The 24570-nt window shown below is 43.8% G+C and overlaps 1 protein-coding gene across 3 annotated transcripts in view; it reads left to right on the plus strand.

Moving 5' to 3' along the window:
• HERC3 (HECT and RLD domain containing E3 ubiquitin protein ligase 3) overlaps positions 1-24570 on the plus strand; it is a 55625-nt gene that overhangs the window by 14750 nt on the left and 16305 nt on the right. For all 3 annotated transcript variants that reach the window (XM_086612301.1, XM_086612299.1, XM_086612300.1), the window contains 13 exons: positions 6904-7063; positions 8499-8575; positions 9168-9389; positions 11863-11954; positions 12945-13075; positions 13679-13839; positions 14369-14445; positions 15304-15428; positions 15982-16041; positions 19551-19662; positions 20376-20565; positions 23487-23650; positions 24177-24290. In XM_086612301.1, coding sequence (XP_086468427.1) covers positions 6904-7063; positions 8499-8575; positions 9168-9389; positions 11863-11954; positions 12945-13075; positions 13679-13839; positions 14369-14445; positions 15304-15428; positions 15982-16041; positions 19551-19662; positions 20376-20565; positions 23487-23650; positions 24177-24290 — 1685 coding nt within the window. The remainder of the gene's footprint in view (positions 1-6903; positions 7064-8498; positions 8576-9167; positions 9390-11862; positions 11955-12944; positions 13076-13678; positions 13840-14368; positions 14446-15303; positions 15429-15981; positions 16042-19550; positions 19663-20375; positions 20566-23486; positions 23651-24176; positions 24291-24570) is intronic.

Consider the following 24570-nt stretch of genomic DNA (forward strand, 5'->3'; position numbering starts at 1 on the left):
GATTTTTACCTCTGCTGGCTGATGCTTGTCAGACTGGAGCCTTCTCTGGCTGGCTGTGCCCCATGCCAGGCTGCCTATGGCTCCTTGGGGAGACTCTATCCCCTAGACAAAAGGCAGCAATGTGGGGAAGTAAAGGGCTTTCTGTGGCTGTGTCTTAGGAAGGGGTTTGCTTTCTCAGGGTAGGTGTCTGCTTTCAGGGCTGTGAGGGGGAGTAGTTGACAAAGTGTCTGTGAAGTGACACCCTGGGTGTCACGGTGGCCTCTCACTTCTTGCTCTTACATACCTGCCTTGGCATGACCACAGGCAGCTTTACAAATTGAAGGTAGTGCTAATAACTAAACCAGCCTCTCTCAGATGTAAGCCTGTAAGTAGCCATGCTAAATAAATTAATGAGCAGTGTCGTACCTACGTGGTGTGCAGGGAAGCAGTCATCTTGATAAGCATCATTATTGTCTGTGGATGAAAGGGGACTGTGGAGTCATTGTCTCTTACTTGGAGTTTCTCTGCTTTGATCTATGGGCAGGGTTCCCACTACTGTGACCAGCGGTGTTCCTGGGAATGTCACCTGCTTTGGTCTGTCCTCTGTCCTTTACTGTCTTTGTCTTCCCTATTTTTTGCTCAGTGCGTCTACTCTATATTCACATTTCCTCTTTTGTAACCGGATTATCAGAGCCTTATCAGCTTCAGTGCTGCTGTTGTCAGTCTTTCTAGTCATGCTGCTCTTGGTACTGCTCTGCAAGCGTGGCAGCAGTTCAAGTTCATGAAAGGAAGACCTCAAGATTTGCGAGTTGGGCTTTTAAAACCCAACCTCCTCGATGGATATAGTAAACTTCAGTTGTCGAAAGTTGGGAGAGGTTATATGCTGATGTAAACCCTTGCCTGCTCCATGCTTCAAAGCTTTTTGCCCCATAGTTTCAGAATAAGGTGGGCTGCCATACATGGGTGACAGCAGCAGGTGGAAAGCGAGGGTAGCTGTCGTACAGCGGGGATGTATTCTCCCCATGGGGTTTGTTCTTGTAATGTTGTGCCGTGCAGAGCACAGAGTTTCCCACACCCTTGCATGCAGTAGTCTCACGTAGCCTGAATGCAAGACATGAGCAGCACGTAATGCCTTCTCAGAGATGCTTGGCAAGGAGGAGGAAGGTGATGGTGAAATTGTGGGGATGGTTCCAGATGCCTACGTGTTGTGCATGTCCTGTGCCTGAGACTGTCTGCAGTCATAAAGGTGTGTTCCTGAAACCATCCTTCAGCCCTTGCCTCCTCCCTGTGAGTTGTCTTCTGGTGTTCCTGCTGACAAGCCACAGGCTGCAGAGGCAGTGTGAGTGAAGCCACAGCAGCAGTTTTAGCTGACTGATTTAGATGATGTTTTCAAAAGCACCTGGATGGTTTTGGAAACTGTATTTTGCTTAAGTGCTCTGTAGAGTCTGATTTCTTTCTCCCAGTCTCAGACTCCAGATGTCTGTGGCAGCTAGGGGCATGAGATGCCTAGATGGCTGGAGTTGAAAGTGTGCAGAGGGAAATCAGAGGCTCATTCTTGGGAGCTTTAAAGTAGAGGAAGAGGCAAAAAGGCCCAGACAAACAGCATGATTTTTCCCTTCCTCAGTTACCAGTTTCCAAGTGGCAGAATCACACTTCCACTGGGGATGCTGTTTCCTGGAAAAGTAGGTGAGTGTACTTGTGCAGCTAATACTGGTAAAAGCATTGAATAGCTGAGATGTTGCTGAAGTTACGCTGACAAAATGAAGAGAAACTTTCATAAGGGGAGGGAGAATTCTTGGGTGTACTTCTCTTAGGGCACTTTGGATTGCAAGTGCTTCAGTTGCTGCAATTTATTTTTCCTCTTTTTCTAGTTTCATTAAAACACTCAGACATGTTTTAATGCTCAGCTGGCTTCATTAGGACTGAAATCGTGATGCTCATCACAGTCTAGAAATACAGCCAGGATGTCTGTATGCAGAAACATCTCAGGGATGTGCCAGTGGAGACTGGGGGATCAGCAGTCAGCTAAAGCTTCCTACTTACTGTATAAAAATCTTGTCGGGGAGTTTGATCCAGCGTTGCTTACTTGCTTTTTGTGCAGTGGTTTAATGAAATGCTGGTGACTGGTAAGCTTGGGCCATAGTATTTTTTCTCATTTTCTTGTAGCACCTGTTGAAGGCAGTAGCAGGTTTTTCATGGAGTTCTTGGATCAGGCTTCCGTAAACGCTAATGCTGTTAGCGTCACCCTGCTAGATGACTTAATGTGTTGGTGTCATTCATCTCCAAAAGGAGAGAACTCGGCTCCTTTCCTGTAAGCATTGAGGCTTTTCAGTACTCAGAACAGAAAGACCATATGGATGAAGTTTAGGTTGCTATTGGTGTCTGATTAAATATCCAGCTGCTTTGTGCATTAAAACGTATCTCACACTTCTGATTTTTAGGCCTTGATTGCACAATGCTGAGGCATCCTCAGTGTGGGTATGAACTATATTAACAAGCATGGCAATGTGAAGGAATTGACTTATCTGTCCTCAGACTTGCCAACTGCTAGCGTATAACTCAGAGGAATTTCTTGCCAACAATTGTTTCTCCCTTCCCTGTGTTTCTACCACTGTGTCTTTCTTATCCAAGCAAGCTAGTGAGACACCTATCTTGGAGAGCCTGTGAGTGCTTTCCTAGCATACAGCAACAACCAAGAGGAGCAAATGCTCCGAGTTGCTTATTGTCAAGCTGGGGAGGCAATGAGTAGTTTTGGCTAGATGTCCAAACAGAGTGAAATCACTTGAAACTCTTCCAAACCACAGCTTCTCACCAGCAAAGAAATCCAGATTTTGCCACTGAAGGTGTAACCTGAGGGCTGATAGTTTCCCTATGTCGTTTTCAGACAGTAGAAGCCATCTGGTGCTGTTCATGTGCATCCTGGTACACATATGGCTGAAGGATTCTGCTGTGTCCTCTAGCGAAAATCTGTCTTGTGAGCAGCTGGAAGCTACGCATAGAAAGGGTGTACCAGCTCTCCAAAACTTACTAGAATAGGAAAACTAATTAATCGTTTGTTGCCTGTGCATTCTAATCAGTGCAGTATAACTGAATGCTTTGTGCTTCCAGCAGTTGCAGACGCTGAAGGTCTTGTACAGCTTTCCAGTACTGCGGGGACAAAGTGTAAGCCCTGATCTATAAGTAGTGAAGCTATGGACCGAAGGTGGGGTTTTCACACCTGGCCCAGCTTTACTGCCATTTCCAAACCTTCAAGCTAAATGTGCTGTCAGAAAGCTGAGTTTCGGAAACATCCAGCACCTGTCCTCAACTTTTGCTGGAGTGTCCCTGCAAACCGCAGACATGCAAGAAAACACAAGAGCAGTCCTGGGAACTAGGTCTGTCACCATTCAGAGGAAGGCTGTCTTGAAGGTGTTTTACCTGGACTTCATTCTTTGATCCAATGTCCCTTTTATGAGAAGATCTGACAAGTTGAAGACCAAAAGAAGTCAAACCTTGATGTCTGTTTATGTTGAGATCCATGAGTTAAAGTGGACAGAACAGAGAAATGAAAATTGGAATGCAACCAGATATGAAGAACTGATAAATAACTTCTGAACATCAGTGCTGTTTTGAGACAGCTGATGGCTTCTGAAATAAAAGATTGACCCAAAACTGTGTAGTTATTGGAACTTGGGGATTTTATTTGTGTTTTAAAAAATTTTATGGCATGTTGAAATGCTGTATTGCATAACTTTCAGCCCTTCCTTGTTGTTTTCGGAGTTTTGTTCGGCTTAGCTTTGTATATAACTGTGGCTATTAAGCTCCATTTGACTGGTTTTATTCGTCAGTTACTGAAGACTCAAAACGAAGAATAAACTTCACCCTTTGCACCCCTTTCAGTGTGGTGATGCGTCTCTTCTAAGGAATGAATAATGATGTTGTGATGCTCTGGAACTTAAAACAAATGTATACCAACCATTAACACACCTCATTTTGATGTGAGGAAGGGGTGGGAGATAAATAAAGAACTAATTGTCAGGTGTTTTTGATAGTACTACCCATGTTAGTGGGGACGTGGTACATTCGGTGGCTTACCAAGCCTGACAGTGAACTGGGACCCTTGTTGGACTGCCTGGACAGTCTGTGCCCCCAGGGGAATGCTGGCTTTTTTCCATCTCTGGAAAGAGATGTGTGTGAGCTTGTAGAACTTACTGTTTGGTGTTTACATTTCTTCATGACTTTGCAGGCAAGATGAGATTGACAGTCTTAGGAGTGTGCTATGGTGGGATGGGCCATACACATACATTTCTAAAGGGAAAGGTCTTCAAAACAGGCTACTTTTTTCTGTCTGTGGTTATCCAGGTGGGGCTATACTCTGCTGCTTGGGTGAACAGTACAGTCACTGAAGACACTTTCAGTGATGCAGGGCAGCATTTCAGTACAAGTCAGTATTTATTAGTCCCCTGGGATGGCACATAAAGCAAGGTCAGGTTTGGGTTGCCAAATTAAATTTAAGATGGAGTCTATGGGGACTGAAGCAACCACTCTGGATTTCTAAACCTGCTGGATGTGCTCTCTGTCCCAATGTGCGAAGCCCTTGCTATGTAGTCCTTGCCACAGCCTTCCCATACCTCAGGGCACTCTTTCTCCAGTCGCAGTACTGCTGTGGTCAGAGTCCTGCCTCCTTCAGCTCCTGATGCTGATCCTTGGTCATTGGAGTCTTCCGTCACCTCCTCAAGGTGCTCTGAGGGCTCAGGGACAGCTCACAGTAGTCCTTCCACAGCAAACAAGACATGTATACTTATTGTGACAAATACTGCTTTCTCAGGGAAGACTTTAGCTCAGTCGTGCCTGCAGGTAACAAAACACAGTCTCTTTTGGATGCCCCAGCCTCCCATATTGCCCACATTGATCTTTTTGTCAGACTTGTGTTGTCCCCTGGAGTGTTTGGCAGTGTGTGGGAAGTAGCTTTGGAAGAAGAGCAGGTTGGAAGGTTTGTGACCAGTTTTAAGAGCTCAGGTGCTCTGGATGATTCAGTACACCCCAGCCAGCAAGCTTATAGCGAAGTGATGGGTTCGTGAATCAAAGAGCTTTCCTGTGGAGATGAGGATGGCTTCATCCCTCTCTTGATGGTGGGATCCTCTCTAGCAGAAGCTTTAGTTTTGGACTTTCAGGTCCCAGTACAGAAACACACTTGGCTGAACTTAGGTGGTCTATTAGGCACATTGCAGTGGGTATTATTTTTCTTGTTGTGCTGGCTGACTGAGAGGAATAGATGTAGCCACATGTGCTATTGAGATGCCTTGTCTGTTGTTTGTAATTGACCTTGACCCACCCATACAGCTGCTGGTTGTTTAGAGCTCACAGATAAAAACAGGCTTCCTCAACTATATATGCAAATGAAAATAAAACAGGCTGGCAAGCAGTGCTACACTTGGATGCTCATGGACCCAAGCATGGAAACTGCATGTGTAAATCGGGCTGCTGCCCTCAAAACCCCTCTGTGTCTTTGCATAGGGTTGGCAGTGGGACTGGGTGAAATTAGTCCTACTGGAAAGAGCTGCCGGGCAAGGGGTGTTACTGGATGGCAGGGCTAAAGGAAGGCCAGATGGCAGGCAGGCCCTGTCCTCAAGCCCTCCTAGATGTTTGTGTGCTTATTACTTGTGAACTGCTCCTCCATTGCCATTAATTATTTTGAGTGAAAGGAAGCACACATTCAGGTAGCATTTTCCTTTGGTAGAATACATATTTAAATAATTGTCACCTTTCTCTTCCATAACATCCATTAGAGATTCTTCTCCTTATTTTCTGAATCCCAGACTTAGAAGACAAGCCCTCCAAGGGGTGCCTTCCTTTTAAATTCATTTAAGACGTTGAGATGGATCGGTATGCAGTTTTTGGTGCTAAGTACATTAATGATTTCTGGATGCCATTGATGCGGGGTATCATTTTCATAGAATGACACATAACTACCCTTCCCTCTTATGTTGCAGGCAAGTGGGACTTGCAATAGAACTAATCCCTGCCTTGTAGCTTACAGTGTGAAATCTTCCTTCATCCACCTGAAACAGTTCTATTTATTCAGGGAAAAAAAAAAGAAAACTAACTTTACTTGTTAGCCTTGGGGAGATTTTTCTATTGGATGTATGGCATTTCCAACGTTTTATTGCAAAACAAGACGTTTTCATGTCCACTTGTAAAAACTGTGTAATGAATAAGATCTGGTGGTTGATGTTGTAAGAGTAGTTGTCCAACCTATTTCAGTTGCCTAACGTGATGTAATGATGAAGAGTCAATTCTGGTTGATCTTCCAGAGGACTGAGTGATCTTTTTTCTCTTTTATTCCTCTGTAAGGCCTTCTTGCTTTGCTTCCTTTTCGTGAGACTTTATGAGTGTCTGACAGTGGTAGTAATAGGTTGATAGGTTCAAACCTGTTTCAGGCTTAGCAGAGGGGTTGTAAAGTGTATGCTTTCACTCATCGAACAATAACGCAAGGGGTGGATGGGTTGATTAGCGTTGTGGATGATTCGTCTTCATTGGACATGAGAGCAGTGAAAAGTCAAACATGCTTTACAGGGGTCTGTCAACTGGGTCCTGGCTGATCCCCACCTTAAAACTGAGAAAACATCAAATCTGGGAAGCCTGGTTGTTCCTAAAGAACCTGATAAGTTCCCCTGTATCTGAGAGGCTATGTGTAGACCATCATTTTACCTGGGGGTATGTACCTGCCTTTTTTCTATGCCTTACAGACCAGGCTTTCAGAAGAGCTCAACCACGTGTTTTCAGTAAAACCTGGTGCTTTCCTCTTGTGGGAAGTATTTTAAAACTAAGTTGGGGAACAGTGCACCGTCTGAATGGCTTTGCCTACAGATTCGCCTAGACCTGATGTCTGCACGTCACTGGGAGCTGAATGCTGTGACCAGAGAGATTTTCTGTTTCCCTCAGAGCAAATTGGAGCCCTGGCTGGGCAGCACATCGTGCATGTGGCCTGCGGAGAGTCTCACAGCGTGGCGCTCAGTGACCAAGGCCAGCTCTTCTCCTGGGGTGCCGGCAGCGATGGTCAGTTGGGCCTCACCACTATAGAAGATGCAGTGACGGTACCGAGGTAAATTTTTAACGGGTTCAGGTTTCCTTAAGGCAGCTTCTTGGAGGTTCATCAAGGGTTGCTTGCCTTCCAGCCTGGAGTCGGTGGGAGCATTGCTTTCTCTGAGGGGCAGTAATCAGGCACTTATCCTGTAGGTATGCGAGGGTGATGTCTCCTCCTTTTCTGTACTGTACTGGTGCTCCCTGAGCCCCTCTGGGACTTAGATGAGTCCTCAGGAGGTTTGGGCAGGACAGACCTTCTGCCCGTGGGTGCTTGAGGCGTGGAAAAGAAAATCGGAGCATGCTTGGCTTCCTCAATGAAAAATGCCACTGTGTTTTATACAGAGCAAGGAGGTACATGAGGGAGGACCCAAAAATAGAAATGCTGTGTGTAATACCTGTCTCTATTCCAGTCCCTAGGAAGTCCTCTGAGATAGGAGGTACATTTCAAGAATGGGAAAAATATATGCCTGGGTGAACTGGTCCTTTTGCAGTGCTGCACATTAGCAGCAAAGCTACAAAACCAGCCTACTGCAATTCTGAATAGTGAATGTTGCTCAGAAACTTTAGGGTAGTGCTCAATTTTCTTCCTTTACTTACTTAACGTATCTTACCTGTGTCAGAGCTCTAATAGGGTGAAGTGCAAGGACACGTAGATGGTGGCAGTCGCAGAGGCCAGTGGCAGACACCAGGACTCCTCCATCCAAAGCAGTTCACAGATGATCGGTCTCAGCTTATCACCATAATAAATATAACTGGTTCCTTTGTACTTCATGGTGTTGCATCATGCTACATTAGTAACAGATGTAGTCTGTCTCATTTGGTCTACTGCTGCAGATGCAGTGCAGAGCAGACGTTTGGGACATCTTGTCTAGCGTGGCTGTCATTCATTTGTTGAAACTCAGGAAGAGTTTCAGTCACAAAACATTTAATGTTTGAGCTGAAGGGCTCCGTAGGAAGACAGTCCTTAACTTGCAGGTGGCTCCAATATAACAGAGAGAGACAGGCTCACATGTCAGTGGGATAGTGCCATTTTAAAAATAACATTTGTGTGAAGTAGCTTGAACCTTTGACATGCTGTTCTCTGTACAAAGCACTGAAGTGGTTTTGTGCTGTAACTCATAGGAAATGCTAGGCCCCTGACAGCATGAAAAATGTCGATGCCTGAAAAAGAATAGAGACACCAAGAACCAACTATTTTCACCCTTTCCAGATGGCTGGATTCAGTGTTGTAGAAGGAAACATAGTTTGAGTTAGTAGTCAAGTGTCTAAAGGTCTCCACAGATTTGCATCTATTATGTGTGGAGCTGTATCACCTTCAAGACTCTGTTCCTCAGTCTCAAAACCATAGTTTATGTGTATGTGTAGAACAAATATCTGAATGGAAATCATAATTTCAACCTAAGGTGATACTGTATTTGTAGACATTCATTCTAAAATAGTGTTGTTGTCTTTAGGTTGATAAAGAAATTGAACCAACAGACGATACTGCAGGTTTCCTGTGGAAATTGGCATTGCTTGGCATTGGCAGCAGGTATCGTAACGTTCTTTTTTTATTGCCAAGATTTGTGCTGTTATTTGCACAGTGTCCAAGATTGCATATTTCTGCATAATAAACCAAGGACATCCCTGTCCCAACTGCTTTCAGGCCAAAAGGGAAGCTATAATATGGATCAGGTACCATGAATATTGAAGAAGAGCTTTGCCAATACTGTCAAGAGAGAAAACGTTACTCACAGGCCACCCACTGTCTCACTGGTGAATGATGGCAGGAACATTTGAAAGCTTTCCATCTTGATGTAGAAAAATGTGTGTAATTAATTTCTTTGTGTTAAAATTATCCTTGGCTATTACTCTTCTGTATGCAACATGTGGACTGTTCTTCATTACACTATTTAAGTTACAGCAGTCTGATGGTGTATTTTGTACTTAGTTACATGTCTGTTTATTTTCCTGGTGGCTTCAGACTGTCCTTTTATGTTGGCAAAGAATGTCTTGCTTGATTTTTTCCATCGTGAGGCTTGAGTGGGAGCAAAGACTCCAGCCCCAGTTCTTGTTCATTCTGACAAACTTGCTTTTCTGTTGACCAGCTTTTACTCGCTGTTCTCTTTCTTTCCTTGTTTCAGATGGCCAGTTCTTCACATGGGGTCAGAACAGCTATGGTCAGCTGGGCTTGGGCAAAGAATGTCCCTCTCAAGCCAGTCCACAACGTGTCAAGTCTCTTGATGGGATCCCTTTGGCTCAGGTTGCTGCAGGCGGAGCCCACAGTTTTGCCCTTTCTCTCTCAGGAGCTGTATTTGGCTGGGGGAGGAACAGCTCAGGACAGCTGGGACTAAGTGATGAACGAGGTATTAAAATTATGCTCCTGGGTGAAAGAAGGATGGACTTTTTTGACCTAGTGTCTCTTTTCGCATTGACAGTATATTTTTACTGAGCGGATTTGTAACCTTCAGTGACTTCTCTTAGGAGGAGAGGGCAGAGGAACAGTCTTTGATGGACTCTACAGGCTTTTCATACTTAGCAGGAAGAGAAACACTTTTTTCTCCTTGTGGATGTTAGCAGAAATGAGGAAGGTCAAAACGAAACATCTTTCAGAAAGACCTTTCAAACATGAGTGTTAGCATGCAGGCATCGAAGGAAGTGCTCATATTCTTTATTCCTCTTCTCAAAAATACTTTGTCCGTATTTTTTTTTGAAGTAGTGTGGAGCAAAGACTCTCCCTGTAGAACAGCAGGCTGAACCCATCCCCTTGTTTGCCACATGTTTTTGGCTGGTGAGCACATCTGTATGCTATAAAATGATGGCAACACAAAGTATCTCAGGCAACACAGAGGATCTCAGTATTGTAAAATGTTGTCTAGTTTATTTGTTGCGCAATTTCCCAGACATGCTGGGCCAATGGTAGTTTTTTCAGGTGGCCATATTCAGGGAAGCCTAGCCATCAACAGACTTTAAGATAGGTTTATAAATTAAGCAGAAGAGGGGATATGACATTACCACTATTCTGAAAAGCCCTGATCTCCTCTGCTTGTTGTTAACACATTCTTAACTTGTTGCAAAAGCAAGTGAGTGAAATATATTTTCTCTGAAGCTTCAATTCAACCTCTGATTGTTTTCTGCATAGATGCTGAGTAGCGTTAAATATCTAGGTAAATTACTGAGTGTGGATGTGACATCTAGCATGTGTGGATAATTTATTTTGCATGGATGAGTACATGAGGTTATATATATACACACACACAAGGTTGTAAATTCTATGTTGTGTAATGTAGTAGCATATAAACACTGTATGTTTCAAGAGAAGAGTGTTTTCTCATGTTTTGTGTACCTGTAATGGAATGATGCATTTTGACAACCCCACTGTACAAACTGAAATGTATTTGAAGTAATTACTCAAAACCAGCCTGTAGTTAAGCAAAGGAGGCTCATATGTTGTATGCATCATTTCATCTTGCTTTACACTTTTAGAAATATGAAAGACAATTGTAAGACTTGTCACGTGTCTTGTGTTCTCTCAAAAATGCTCCAGGTCTATTCTCTTGTACTGTATGTAAGCTAGAGCTAATCTAGAGCAAGAGCAGCCACGTTCTTTCCGTGTAGACTGGCAGATAAATGCTTCTAATTTCAACAAAGCTGCGGTTTACACAAGAGGCTTGCTTTAACATGAGGCTAATCTTGAATGAACATATAAGGGGCATCTGCTTGTGGGGCTGTGTTGGCTAAGGATCATGCTCTGCTTACCCCTCAATACATGGCACTGTAGGAATTACGTTGTATTTATGGTAAGTGAATCATGGTAAGACAGTGTGAATTATGCTTAGTGAACATGAACAGGAAAATCTACAAGCATGCGTATTCTGCAGCACTGTCATTTAAAAAATTACGCTGTAGAGATAAGAAGTGTCATTCCTATCAAAATAAAAGATCAGAGTGCCGAAATACAGAACAAAGTAAATTAAAAATCTCATCTCATTTCTAAATCCTTGAAAACGTGACCATTTTCCTTTCACTACCCAGAAAAAAAGCACCTGTCAAATCCTTGGGTGAGAGTCTTAAAAAATGGACAGCTTCTATAGGTAGGAACCTGATTTTTTGTTGGTATGAAGTAAGCAGCTGCACTCCTTAGTATCTAACTGTTTTGATGTGCCTACTGCTCCTTGAAATGCTTAGCTTTTGTTTTATTTTTACATCAGTAAAACATGTAACCTCGCTTAGTGTATTCATCTTTGGGAGACCCACTTTTAATGATTAGAATGTCAGAGTGAAGGAGAAAAGCATCATTCAAAGGTTGGCAGTGATTAGCCTTTCCAAGTAGGAGAATCTTCTTAAAGGATGACAACAGAAGTAAGGCTAGGCATTTAAATACACCTTGACATTCAGCTTGTCATGCGTGTTGCACTAGTATCTCCCACGTGTTGGGGTTGTTCTGTTGTATGGAAAAGGTCAAAGCAAGGTTTTGGAAATAAATGTTTGCAGTCATCAGTGAGGAATCTGGAATGGAGCATGAGGTTGAAGGTGGGTGTAGCTAGGCTGCAGTCATCGTACCTCCCAAACTGCAAGTGCATGTTGAGTTTATACAAGATTCTCAATATTTACATTCTTGCTCTGGGCAATTTTCTTTGAGTCAGGACAGATCTTTTAGGAATTGGAGGGAGAAAACAGCAGTGAAGAACTGAAGGATGTGAGTGTTTTTCCCCTAGTTGTTAAAGCTTCCACTGCACACATAGACCACATCTGAAAATCAGACTGCCAGTGGTTTTCTCTGACATTTAGGTTTGTGTTTATGAAACAGCTCCTTTATTTTCTTTGTCTTCAATGCAGACCGAGAATCCCCTTGTCATGTGAAGCTGTTGCGGTCTCAGAAGGTTGTTTACATCAGCTGTGGGGAGGAACACACAGCAGTTCTGACAAAGGTAAAGATGCTAACCTGGGAACCCTGCCTGCTGGCTTGCCTGCCTGATGGTTTCACATCAGTTTCCTGGGTAATGGCAGAAAAGAACAGATTGACTTACTGTATTCCATCTGACTGTAGTAAAAGAAACCAAATGGAGAGTACAGTTGTACTGTGATTTATTCTGAGATTCATTACCAACATGATCCATTGCTGTTTTTGAAAATGAAGATGTTAGTAATCCGTGACAATGAATAGTAAAAGTCAGGTGAATCGTTCAAAGAAATTAGCTTTGAGCAAAGAAACTAACAAACATACATCCAAAAGGGTGTTGGAAGATAGAAAGACTGATATTGTGCATCAGAATAAAATGCAAGTCAAAATAAATGGATGTTTAAATGAAACATTAGGAGTCACTCACAGCATTTTCAAGAGGTTTTCAGTTCCAAACCTACTGTTTCCAAGTGATGTATAGTTTAGTGGACAGAGGACAGGGCTAGGATTTGGAAAATCACTGCTCGGTTCTTGCCTTACCTCTGCCACTTCCAAGGTGTTGCTTTCTTTTTCGGTGCCTCAGTTTTCCACTGTAAAATGAATTCAACAGCTGCCCTTGGGATTCCTGTGGGAAAAACACTGTTGTAGAAGCCGTTGTTCAAAGTAAAACGTCACAGTCTTTTTGATCAGCAGCTGACAGAGATGGGTGTAAAGTACTGTGGAAATGGGTGCTACTCAGCCGTGTTTAAACCTGCTGGGATTTCAGACACACCTGGTGATGGTGAGGGGAAGCTTGTCTAATGTAGTCATACCTAAAGATAATTTTGTTAGCCTTTGAAGGGTGGCAAGGTAGCTATTTGGAAGCTGCATTATCAGAATCCGAGTTTCTTTTCTGAATCTTTTGGAAATTCCCAGCAATCCCTGCCTAAGCTTAGACTCGTACTGAAACTGGAGTTGGAGAGATTCTGCTGGGTTATAGGTCCCTAAATGGAGAATGTGCTGTTTGATTTGCTAACAGAGTGGAGGGGTGTTCACGTTCGGTGCAGGTTCCTGTGGGCAACTGGGACATGACTCCATGAACGATGAAGTGAACCCCCGAAGAGTTCTTGAGCTAATGGGCAGTGAAGTATCCCAGATTGCTTGTGGCAGGTGAGTCCTGTGTGGAGCCACAAATTTTCTTTGGTAGAGGTTACTGCTGTCACTGAGCCTTGTAAATAAGGGGAATAGTCTTGCTTCTGCATCCTATGTATCAAAACTAAGTTAATTTAAATCTAATGAGAATTTTAATTCCCTCTAAAGGAGGTTGCTTTTTAATTGGAGTTGTTCCCTGTGCTGTAACCTGGTAAAAGGTACCTTTCCAACTTAATAATTCAGCAAGATTTTAGAGCGGCAGCCCCTTGGGCCACAAGTTGCCAGTGTCTTTTCATGAAAGAGGGTTAGTAGCACTGGTGCTGTGTTGTTGTCTTTTGATATGTACAGGCTCAGCAAATGACTAAGCTAATTCTGACTGTGTGCCTGATACCAGCCATATGCTGGCGCAAGCTGCTCTTTGTCACTTCCACCTAAAGAGCTCCATCTCATAAACTGGTGCCATCAGGTGGCAAAAACTGTGCATTGATGCTAGCGTAAGCATGCTGCTTTGCACCAGCTTTTGGCCTAGGGGAACTGGGAATAGGTTTTAGGCTATATTTTTTTTTTTTTTTCTTTTAATTGTTAAACAAGGCCCAAACTTTGTACCCATCTCTGTTACAGACACCACACTTTAGCCTTTGTGCCTTCTTCAGGAATGATCTATGCATTTGGCTGTGGAACAAGAGGCCAGCTGGGAACAGGGCACACTTGCAATGTTAAGTGTCCCTCTCCTGTAAAGGGTCATTGGGCAGCTCACAACGGGCAACTCTCAGGGAAACCTGGTACGTACTACGTGTGATTTGGAGTCACAAATGGACATAAATAACTTCATTTCACCCATGGCTGTCTAAAGACATCTTGACATTGTTCTGCGAAAATTCTTGAAACAGCAAAAGAAACCCATCCTCCTTTGCCAAATGCACTATGGAAATTACTGAGTGACCTCTTGCTCTCTGTGTTAATGTGCGCCCTCTCTCTTTCTCTTTTCATGGCAGAGCTCAATGTTTGGCAATCTTGAGCCTTCATGAAATTGTACTAATACTGATTTCCGAGGGCTTTGGTTTCTCTTTAAAAGCCCTGTTGCAGTCTAAAAATTACAACTTTCTCTCCTGCCAGGCCTCATGTATCTCTCAAGAAAGTGCTGCAGTGCTTGAGTTCCAACTGATGTCAGCCTGGCCTTCAAGGCACCCAGGTGCTCCTTGCAGAGTAAAGCCTGAGACGCTGGCAGTGCAAGTGTCGGGGCAAAGGCACAGTAGGAACTTGTATTCATCGATCTCTAACACAACTGAACTGTGTCTCTTTCTTTGACAGATGCCTGTAAATATCACATTGTTAAACATATCTTCTCTGGAGGAGACCAAACATTTGTACTTTGCTCCAAATATGAGGTAAAACACATGAAGTGTCTTCTCAAGTCTGCTCCCCTGTCCCAGCCTTCACAATGCATCTTTTTTTTTTTTTTTTTCTTTTGGTAATATCTCCTGAAAATGAAGTGTTGCTTTGGAGTCCATTTTGCCTTACAAACCTTACCAATGATGACAGTTGTTACAGGGTTTTGCAACTTTTAGGAACGGCTGAAAGTTGCCTGCCTTTAGGGCTGTGTCAAAGAGTCATTGGGAAGACATTGATTTCAGTTTGATCAGCTGGGAGTCCAGTCACCTTTGCAGATTGACAGCATGGGGCTGCTTTCCTCCTGAGACACTGGGGACCATGTGATCAGAGTTTAGGGCTGTGGACCACAGACACTGGGGTTTTGTCAAGATATGCTGGATGGAGGACTGAATGCTGGATTGGTTCTTCTGCTTCTGTCTTCTTATTTCTTTCAAGAAGTGTTCGACATACACTTTTGAGGCATGGAAATAGGTCTAGAATAAATGTACTAAGCCTGTAGTTATGTATGACGGTATTAAAGAGACCTCTGGTACATTTAAGGAAATTATATTTTGTTTGTTTTTTTTTTTCTTTTTGACTTTTTAAAAGGTATTTGATGATCGTAGAATCATTTAGGTTGGAAAATACCCTTAAGATCGAGTCCAACCGCTTCTCCCAGTCTTCCTGTTCTTCCTCCTCTTGTTTTTTTTTCCCTGCTTTTCCTTTTGGACTTAGTAATGCCACAGCTCCCTAAGCAAACCTGTTCAGAGACCACACTAAGGAAGCTATCAGTTAGATATAGAAAACAGAGATTATAGATAAGAAGGAATTGTTATACAAGCCTTGTCTTTGCTGAAATCTGTATCTTCTCACAGAATTCCTTGCCTGCTGATGATTTCCGGACCATAAATGAAACACGTTACACCTGTTTAATAAATGATGAAACTATAGATGTCTGGAGGCAAAAGCTTTTAGAAAAGAACAGTTCTAATTCTGTCAAGTAGGTATTGTGGCACTGGACAAGCCTTTTGTTGAAAGTTTTATTTAAATAATTTTGTTGGCTTCCGTGCCATGCTTTCACTTGAAATTTAGCAGCCTTTTCAAGTGTGGTTCTTGGTTGTCTGCAAGGGGAGGACAGTTGCCAGTCACAAGGCTGCCAGGTTAGAGCTTCTGAGCAAAACCAGAGGAATTTGAGGCTGCCTCAGAACATTGCAAATGGTGGGTGGAAAATGGATTTTAAATTGGTCCTTCATTGTGTGTTTAAGAGTACATGAAAAGCAGCAAGAACTTGTGAACAGACTGATTAAATTCCTTCCCCTGTGTGCCTGCCATAAGAAGGGCAGAATAGGTGGAAAGGAGGCTCTGTTAACATCCCTCCTTTCAAAGGGGGACATTAAAACGATCCTGAATGAACCGCTTACCCTCTATGCCTCTGAAGGGGTGATCCTGACATTGTTTCCCATAGAAGGAAGGGAAGAGAGCTGAAAAGATTTGCTGGGAAATCTGTTGATAACCTCTATCTCTGTTTTCTTTTGTCTTCCTGCTGCAAACAGTAATGTTGTTCAGATACTGTCCTCAGCTGCCTGCTGGAATGGAAGCTTCTTGGAGAAAAAGTAAGTGGCAAACTTACAGAAGTGTGGCTTTCCCTTGAGGCAGACCAGAATCCCTTTACTTCAGCCACTGCTGCAGTGGGATTTGATTTTTCTGATCAGGCAGGAGACGGGGACAGAATGTCCACTAAAGAGGTGCTGGGGCAGAGCTGGGTAAGGAAGGCAGATGGTCTAAGAAAGTGCAGAGTGAGCATACTGTAAGTGACACAGATTCCTTGGAGTTGCCACAACTGTTATTTTTCCTTATGAAATGAATATCGGCATCTTTCAAAAAGAGGGCTGGGAATAAGACGTTAAGGGAAATGAGTGATGCCGGGTATCTGAATAGTCTCTTACCAAGCTGAGCTAGCTGGTGGAGGTGTACTGCAGCACAGGCTGCTCCTGAAAAATACATCGGAGGCAGCATGGAAGCACTTTCCTTTTAGGTGACATCAGTTGTGGAAAGTTTTGTGCTCCTGCTTATGAGAGCAGGAATTTCAAATGGATGTAACCAACAATAGGTGGTGACAAGGATGAGCTGAGTCAAAGGCTATGGGTTGGGAAGGATTGTGTTGGCTGTGTCTGTGAATGGTGGGAAGGTAACAGCATAAGATGAGGAGGAGGAGAAATTTTTGATGGTGATGTGATGAGTAAATGACCTGTAACTAGGTGAAAAAAGCTTAGTTACTATGAGTAATCTTTGAGTAATATTTTCCAAGAGCAACTTGTAAAAGAAAACAATGTACTCATTATTCTTGTGTTTTTCCACTTGTCCAGTGGTTTCTTCTCTAGTATTGTGAGGAGGCAGTGTGTTACTGCATCAGGAGAGTTGTGTCCTGTTGGTTTAAAACACTTGTTGAGGCATGCAAGTTGTCAAGTCATTGCAAATAGTCCCACATCTCCTTTGAATGTGGAAATGAGTGGAGTTTAGGACTTCATCACCCCAGTGCAGTTCTCCTTCCGCTTTAGCAATGTCCTGGTTAGTGCAAGACTTAACTTCTACCAAAAATCTCTGACCAAAGGTATAATAAATTTCGAAGCCGCCATACACTGAAGTAAGGCTGTATTTAACCATGCACCTTTATATGTGAAGCCTTATGTCATGGTGCACTTAATAGGAATACCCTAATGTATCCCTCCAGTATCCTAACACTGTATGGGCCTGTTTGCAATACAGCACTGTGATGCATGGGTGTCGTGGTTTTTGGACTGAGGGTCGAGACAAGAACCGAAAAGGGAGCACCCACCAACCATGGTCTCGGGCAAAACATGACTCAGGCTTTCTTCATAAAAACAAAAACAATTTATTAACAGTTACTAAACAAAAGACAAAAGGGAACGAAACCGGTTACTTGAGAGGAGAAAGAGAAAACAAGGCCCGATCTTAAAACAACACCTCCCCACCCCCTATTTTCCTTTCGTTCCTGGCTCTGTCTTCCCCCCAGCGGCGCAGGGAGACAGGGAATGGGGAAGTACAGGTCAGTTCATCCATGTTGTTCACTGCCGCTCCTTTCTCAAAGGAGGAGGAGTCTTTACACCATTTTTTCCCTTGCTTCGGTGGATCCCCTACTCACAAAGAAAAAAGTCCCCAAACTTTTCCAAAGTAAGTCCTGCCCGCAGGATTGCAAATCTTTCCCCATGGATCGCACCAGTTCGGGCTTTACCAGTCTCGGCCTCTTAGGGAGCTGCTGCCACTCGCGTCGGCGTGGGTCGTCCCACGGTCTCCAGATGCCTCCACGACCTCGTCATGCATTCCATGCCCCATTATCAACAGTACCTGGTCGCGCATCCCCTGCTCCACGACCTCTCCTGGGCTCAGGCATCTCCTTCCCGACGTGGGTTTCTCCACAGGCCACGAGTGGGTCGCTGCTCCGCCGAGTACACCCTGGCTGCAGGGGGGCCGCCTGCCATCTCACACCGATTTGCAAGGGAAGCCTCAGCTCCAGCACACCTCCTCCTGCTCCATCTTGGCTGACCCGGTCGTTGTGGTTGTCTTCTCTTAGATATTAATCCTCTCTGGGGAAGCTCGGCCCGGTGGGCACCCCGGGAGTGGGGCGCTTACCGAGTCCCCCATGCGGCTCCCCCGGCGCCATCTTGAGCACATGGCGCCGGCCCGGGCCCGAGCGGCCGCTCGGCCGGGAGCCGGGAGCGAGGGCCGCGCCCTCCCGCTCTCTCTCCTCGCTCCTGAGCAAAAAAGCCCTTTCCCGCCCCTTTGTCCCAACTTAAATAGGGCAATTCGCAGAGGCGCCGCCTTGGCTCAACCTCCCCCGGGGGGGATGGGACTCAGATCTGGTGGCACAGGGAGCAAATCCCCTCCCCTGCCACCAGAACACCCCCCCACACATCAAACTATCATAATGGGATTAGGTGGAAAAGCAGATTTTCCATGACTGTGTGACTGAGCGTGTGCCAATACTACTTCTGCATATCGCAGCCTGAAGCGCTCTGTACCACAGTGTGACTCTCAGGAGCTATTTCCAGCCTGGTGCCTGTGTTGTTATGGAAATAGCCATTCTACTACAGCAGGCTATGTTTAGCTTCTCATGTTGTTATAGTCATACCAGAAAACTGACAAATGCATCCCATCTTTAATAGCTACCTTTTCCGTCAGAGTGCGTGATACGACGTAGTCTCAGATGAGCAGTGACAGACTTGAGAAATCATAGAGGTCAATGGAATCACAGCAATGACCTTTTTTTACTAGCATCTGCAAGGTTTTATGTGCAGCTTTACTGCAGAGGATGGTGCCGGGAGCCTCTGCTACAGATGCTAATCACGCTCTAGACGCCGAGCAAGGTGACTTACCTGCCGGACTGGACATTCAGTGTTGCTAGATCTGGCTGTTTGGCTATTGTCCTCTGCAGGTTGCCTTCCTTTTTCCTCTTGGACAGGTAGTCTGAGTACTCAAATTGCGACCTTTCAAGCACAGCAGAAAGGACAGCACATATTTGTTACTACTGAAGACTATGTGAAGACTGTTCTCAGCTGTGCCGTATTTTGATTGTGGTAGTTGTTTAGTGTTAGAACATTTGAGTGGAATTGCCAAAAAGCTACTCTGAATGTCTTTCCCTATTTTCTTTTGAAACCCTCATCTGATGTCCTCTTGTATAACAGTCAGTGTTGTCTTACGCATCACCCTTCCCTTTCTTACTGGATGTGATTAAACAGATTTTGCTACAAAAGTAGTGTATATGAAGACAACATAAAGGATCCTGATACATATTTTACAGGTTTTTACGCAGTCTGGCCTGTCTAGGTAGGTTCTTACGTCAGTGTAGGAATCCTGGGGAAATCAAAGACTTTGTTAAAATGATTCTCTGCAAGAATCTTAACCCTGACCAAGGCCCAAAGAAGTTCAGAAGCGAGAGTTGTCCATCTTGTCTTTAGTAAGAAGATTCCAACTTCTGTTTTGTTTCTCGTCTGATTAGTTCCCTAGAGATTGTTTCTCCATTGCTTACTCCCAGGCCATGCCAATACACAGGTAATGGTGTCTCTATCCTTAAACTTATGCCTCTCTGTTTTTTTTTTTTAAGAATCGATGAACATTTTAAAACCAGTCCGAAGATCCCAGGGATTGATCTAAACTCCACCAGAGTGCTGTTTGAGAAGCTGATGAACTCTCAGCACTCCATTCTCCTAGACCAGGTATTGCAGTTCTGGAGTTTTGGCTATTCAGGAGGGAAATAAAGGCTTTGTCTCTCTGTAACACGCAAATAACAGCAGCTTTTTTGGGGAAGGGTTTTATCGCGAGTCTGCAGGCCAGATCCTTCATGATATCAATGGATACTTCTCCATTGACCTGGGCTGGTTTCCACCTTCTCAGAATGTGTCTAGGACTTGTTTTTAAAAAAGTTTAGTGTCATGACATGAAATACTTAAATTGACTGTTGAAATGAATTCTGTGTATGTTCTATTTGTAAATGATGACTATGTGCTCATTTATTGTCTGTCAGGAATTGAGTGCTTTATGATTATGTAATTTATTCTAACTCGGAGGATTTATTTCGTTGAGTGCAGAGCTGTGGGCCAAAATCATGTATGTTCCCCTTTTTAGCTATAATTTTTGTAGCTTTTTTTAACTGTAGGATTGACTTTTAGAACAGGAGTGTGACCTTAATGAGAGGAGTTAACTAACCTTCAGCCAGCCCTGGAAAAACCTATCCAAACGTTTATGCATTCTGGAAAAATCAAAGTTTAGTCCGGTCCTATGGAGTGTTTTTATAAGAGAACATCAACAAAAGCTGTGAAGTCCACCCCTTCTGAGTGTGCCCCATTTCATCAATTCTTACACATTATCTACATTGTAGGTATTCTGTCACCCAGAATGAGTTGTCTTCTTTTCTGTTGCTTTCCTCTAGATACTGAAGAGCTTTGAAAGTTTTTTGATTCCTCAGCTGTCCAGCTCACCACCAGATGTTGAAGCAATGAGGATCTATCTGATTCTCCCTGAATTCCCACCCTTCCAAGACTCCAAGTATTATATCACGTTAACGCTTCCTCTAGCCATGGCTATTCTGCGCCTGGATACCAACCCTAGCAAAGTTCTTGGTAAGAGGCTGGCATTTCAGATGTGTGTTGCTCTTGGTATCCAGTTGGGACACAAAAGGTTGCCTTTAGGTTTTTCAGTCATGTTTTTGTGTTGGTTTAATCTTTGTATTCTGTTACAATAGCTGCATGATGATTGGGTATTATTTGTGATTGTTGTGAAGCAGTCACCTCTAAAAAGCAGCTGGGAACCAAAAGTACTTAAGGAATCCTCTTCCCAAAACCTATGTTCTCATTTAAAAGAATTATAAACGTAAAATTTAAATTTTAAACATGAGGAAACGAAGAATGTGCCGTGCAGGTAAGATATGAGAAGTTAGTTACAATAATACAAAACATACAAAATTTATGGTGATGTGGATAATAAATGAGAAAATTAAGATTAAGAATTGTTGCAATTTAGAAGTAAAGTATCATTTCAAACTAGGGAGGTTGATCTAATTTAACTTATGTGGTTTTCCTACATTCAGAGACTCAGTTTCAGATAAATTTGCATACATCTATGTGAACATAGATTTTTGTATATCATTGTCATGGTTTGATGTGGAGGGGGGGGCTGATTCTGGTGGCAGGAGAGGGATTTTGCTCCCTGCGACCTCCCCGGTTTTGGAACTGGGTTAGGCTTAGTTCTGGCCACCAGATCAGACTGCCATCCCCCTCGGGGTTGAGCCAATAGGACGCCTCTGCGAATTGCCCTATTTAAGTCAGGACAAAGGAACCGGAAAAGGTGCTTTGCCCAGGATCGAGCAGAGAAGGGAGGAGGGCACTGCCTCCACTCCCTGGCTCCCGGCCGGGCAGCTGCCTGCGTCGGGCCGGCGCCGCCCACGGAGGATGGCGGCGGTGGAGCCAGCTGGGGAACTCGGGGACACCCCACTCCCAGGGTGCCCACTGGGCTGAGTTCACCTGGAGAGGACTGAGATCTGAGAGAAACAGCCACATCGACAGCAGGTCAGTGAGGATGGAGCGGGAGGAGGTGTGCCGGAGCCGAGTTTCCCCTGCGGCTGATGGTGAGATAGCAGGCGGCCCCCCTGCAACCAGGACGGCCTCGGTGGAGCAGAGACCCACTCGCAGCCCGTGGGGAGAAGATGCCTGAGCCTGAGGATGGTCGTGTTGGGGTGCACGGCAAGGCAGAGCGGCATCTGGAGTCTGCGTGATGACCCACGCCGGAGCGAGTGGCTACAGCTCCCTAAGTACCCGAGACTGTGGTAAAGCCCACACCGGAGCAATCTGTGGGGAAGGATTGTTTCCAGTGGGCTGGACTCACGCTGGAGAAGTTTGTGGATTTTTCCTCGTGGGTAGGGGATCCATTGGAGCAGGGGAAAAGGGTGTAAGGACTCCTTCTCCTTCATTCAGGAATGAAGGGTGTAAGGACTCCTTCTCCTTCATTCAGGAATGAACTGACCTGCACTCCCCCAGTCCCTGCCCCCTGTGCTGCTGGGGGGAGGAGGTAGAGCCGGGAGGAAAAGGAAAGGTGGGGGGGAAGGTGTCGGTTTTAAGATCTGGTTCTGTTTCTTTCTTTCCTCTCGAGTAATTGGGTTTTGTTTCCCTTTGTCCTTCTAAGTAATCATTAATAAACTCTTTTGCTTTGAGAAAGCCCTGTCTGGTTTGCCCAGGACCATGGTTGGTGGGTGCTCCCTCTGTTCTTGTCTCAACCCTCAGTCCCTTTGTTTTTTTTTTCCTCTCCTCTCTACTTTACTGGAGAAGGAGAGACTGTGTGAGTTTTAGTTGCTGGATCAGCCTAAAACCACGACAATCATAAAGATTAAATGATCTTAAATTTAATCAGCTATTGTCCACATTAGAATATCCTTTCTGTATAAGGTAAATAAAAGAATATACTAAATATAATATAAAGTTACTTTGTTCTGTATAAGATGCAGAAAAACCTATTAGTTGGTCCATAACCAAGCTGAACACCCGAGCTCTTTTCCCACTTCTGAATTTTCTTATTTCTGCTAATATTATTTCCTTCATAGGAAGCTCATTTTCAGCTAAGTAGAATATATGCTGCTTAATGATTGTTACTCATCCCTAAGCTATTACTTTTCTTGTTATTTTACCCTGTTTCTTAAGGTGGTCTTACACTCAATCTCATATTATCATATAAAATGCTATGTAATGCATTCATACTTCCAGGACCATTGCTCCAGGGAAATTTATTTTGGGATTTAGTGATTTATACAAAGAGGCTTTGGAACCAAGTTTCCTCCTCTACTCAGAGTAGTCCACTGTGATTGTTAGCATACAGAAATGTAAAGGATTCTCATACTTTTGTCTGCCAGAATCTGTTGTTGTGCTGACACTTCAGAGGATAAATTGATGTTTATTTCTAACAGTCGTCATGATGATTTCCCAGGCTCCAGCTTCTACTTTGCAGGCGATTGGTTCTAGCAAGGAAGCTAATAGTCAGGGATCCCTTCAGAGAAGAGGTAAGGGTTATCTGTCCTAGGCAAGAAAGAAATCAGCCTTTTTGAAGAGGGAGAGTTCAGAACTTTAGTGCAGATGTGCCAAGAGACATGCTCTGACACCTGCTAGAAAAGTATATGATGCTACAGAGAATTGCCCAGGCAACTGCTTTCTTATCATTCATGAGAGACAATGATTTGCCCACGAGATCAGACTAAGATACTTGAAACAGTGTCTTGTAGGTTGAAAAACCTTGAATTTGGGCTCTCACACTGATCAGGGATTGAGGCTGGGTAATGACTGGGATGGTTGTATGAGAGTGGAAAGGGAAAATCTTTTCAATTTCTGATATCTAGCTGACTCTGCTCACTTTCCTGTTGCTACAGTTAGAATAGAAATAAGGAAGTTTTTTTAAACAATCTTTAGGTGCGTTCCCCTATTTTCAGCTGTAATCCCTTATTCAGGGATTACTCTGGTCTTTAATTTAGGATTTATATTGATGTTCCTCTGCTTTCCAGATAACTGGTGGTCTCAAGTGTGCCCAAGATATTTCCTCAGGCTAGTGGACCTCTATAAAGGCGCAGTGGTTTACCTCCTCAGTGGAAGAAAAACACTGTTGATCCCAGTCCTGTTCAGTAGCTACATTACAGCTGCTCTCAGACTTCTGGAGAAACTTCACAAGGTAAGAGGAAAGCCTGGGTGGGTGTTGGTTTAAGATGATTCAGTCTTGTCTACCCTTTGCCAATTGACAGGGGCAGAGTGGTCATGGCCCTGGCTTGTGAGCTGTGTCATTGTCCACCAGACACTGCATGGGCAGGATGTCAGTGGTTTTCCTGAAGTCAAGATACTCAAAGATTGTTTAGTCCTGTCTCAAACACTAGGAAAAAATTGTGCTAAAGAATGCTGCTGCTGAGCCACCAGGCTCGGTACGCTGTGGCATCACAAATACCTGTCCTTTGCTGCTCTCTGCTCCCGCTGTGTTGATGCTAGTAGTCCAGGTGGGGTAGAGAGGGACTAAAGTCAGAAAGAAGTTGATCTCAATTATTCTTGGTTCATACTAAAATATAAGGGACCATGTGCTTTTGCAAGACTTTCTGGGTCCTGTTGTTGCAAGCTGCTATAATTGATTTTATGAAAGCAAACCTGTGTGTTCTAAGAAAAATGCTGAATATATACCCATTTAAAAAAACATCTTTTTTCTTCACTAGGTAAATCAGAAGGTTAAACATGTAGAATATGATAAGTTTTATATTCCTGAGATTTCCAGCTTGGTGGACATTCAGGAGGATTATCTCATGTGGTTCTTACATCAGGCTGGAATGGTAAGAGGTTTTATGTATAGTCATGAAATAGCTGTCCATGTTTGTCTCTCTGGTTGTAGATCTGTATTTTTAATATCCTTAATAAGTGTAATGTATTCAGTATAGGAGCAGCTATACATTCAGTCTCTGATTTGGGTGCTCAGTGGCTCGACTAAGTTGACTTAAAATAAGGCTGTCGGAAGAGCTGGAGCTAACAATATTTAACTAACACTTGTGACTATCTCTCTGATAATTCATGTGAATTTCATTCAATCCTTGCACAAGGGATTTAGTTCAGTCA

Source organism: Tauraco erythrolophus, chromosome 5, assembly GCF_009769465.1.
Source record: "Tauraco erythrolophus isolate bTauEry1 chromosome 5, bTauEry1.pri, whole genome shotgun sequence".
Taxonomy (NCBI): Eukaryota; Metazoa; Chordata; class Aves; order Musophagiformes; family Musophagidae; genus Tauraco; species Tauraco erythrolophus.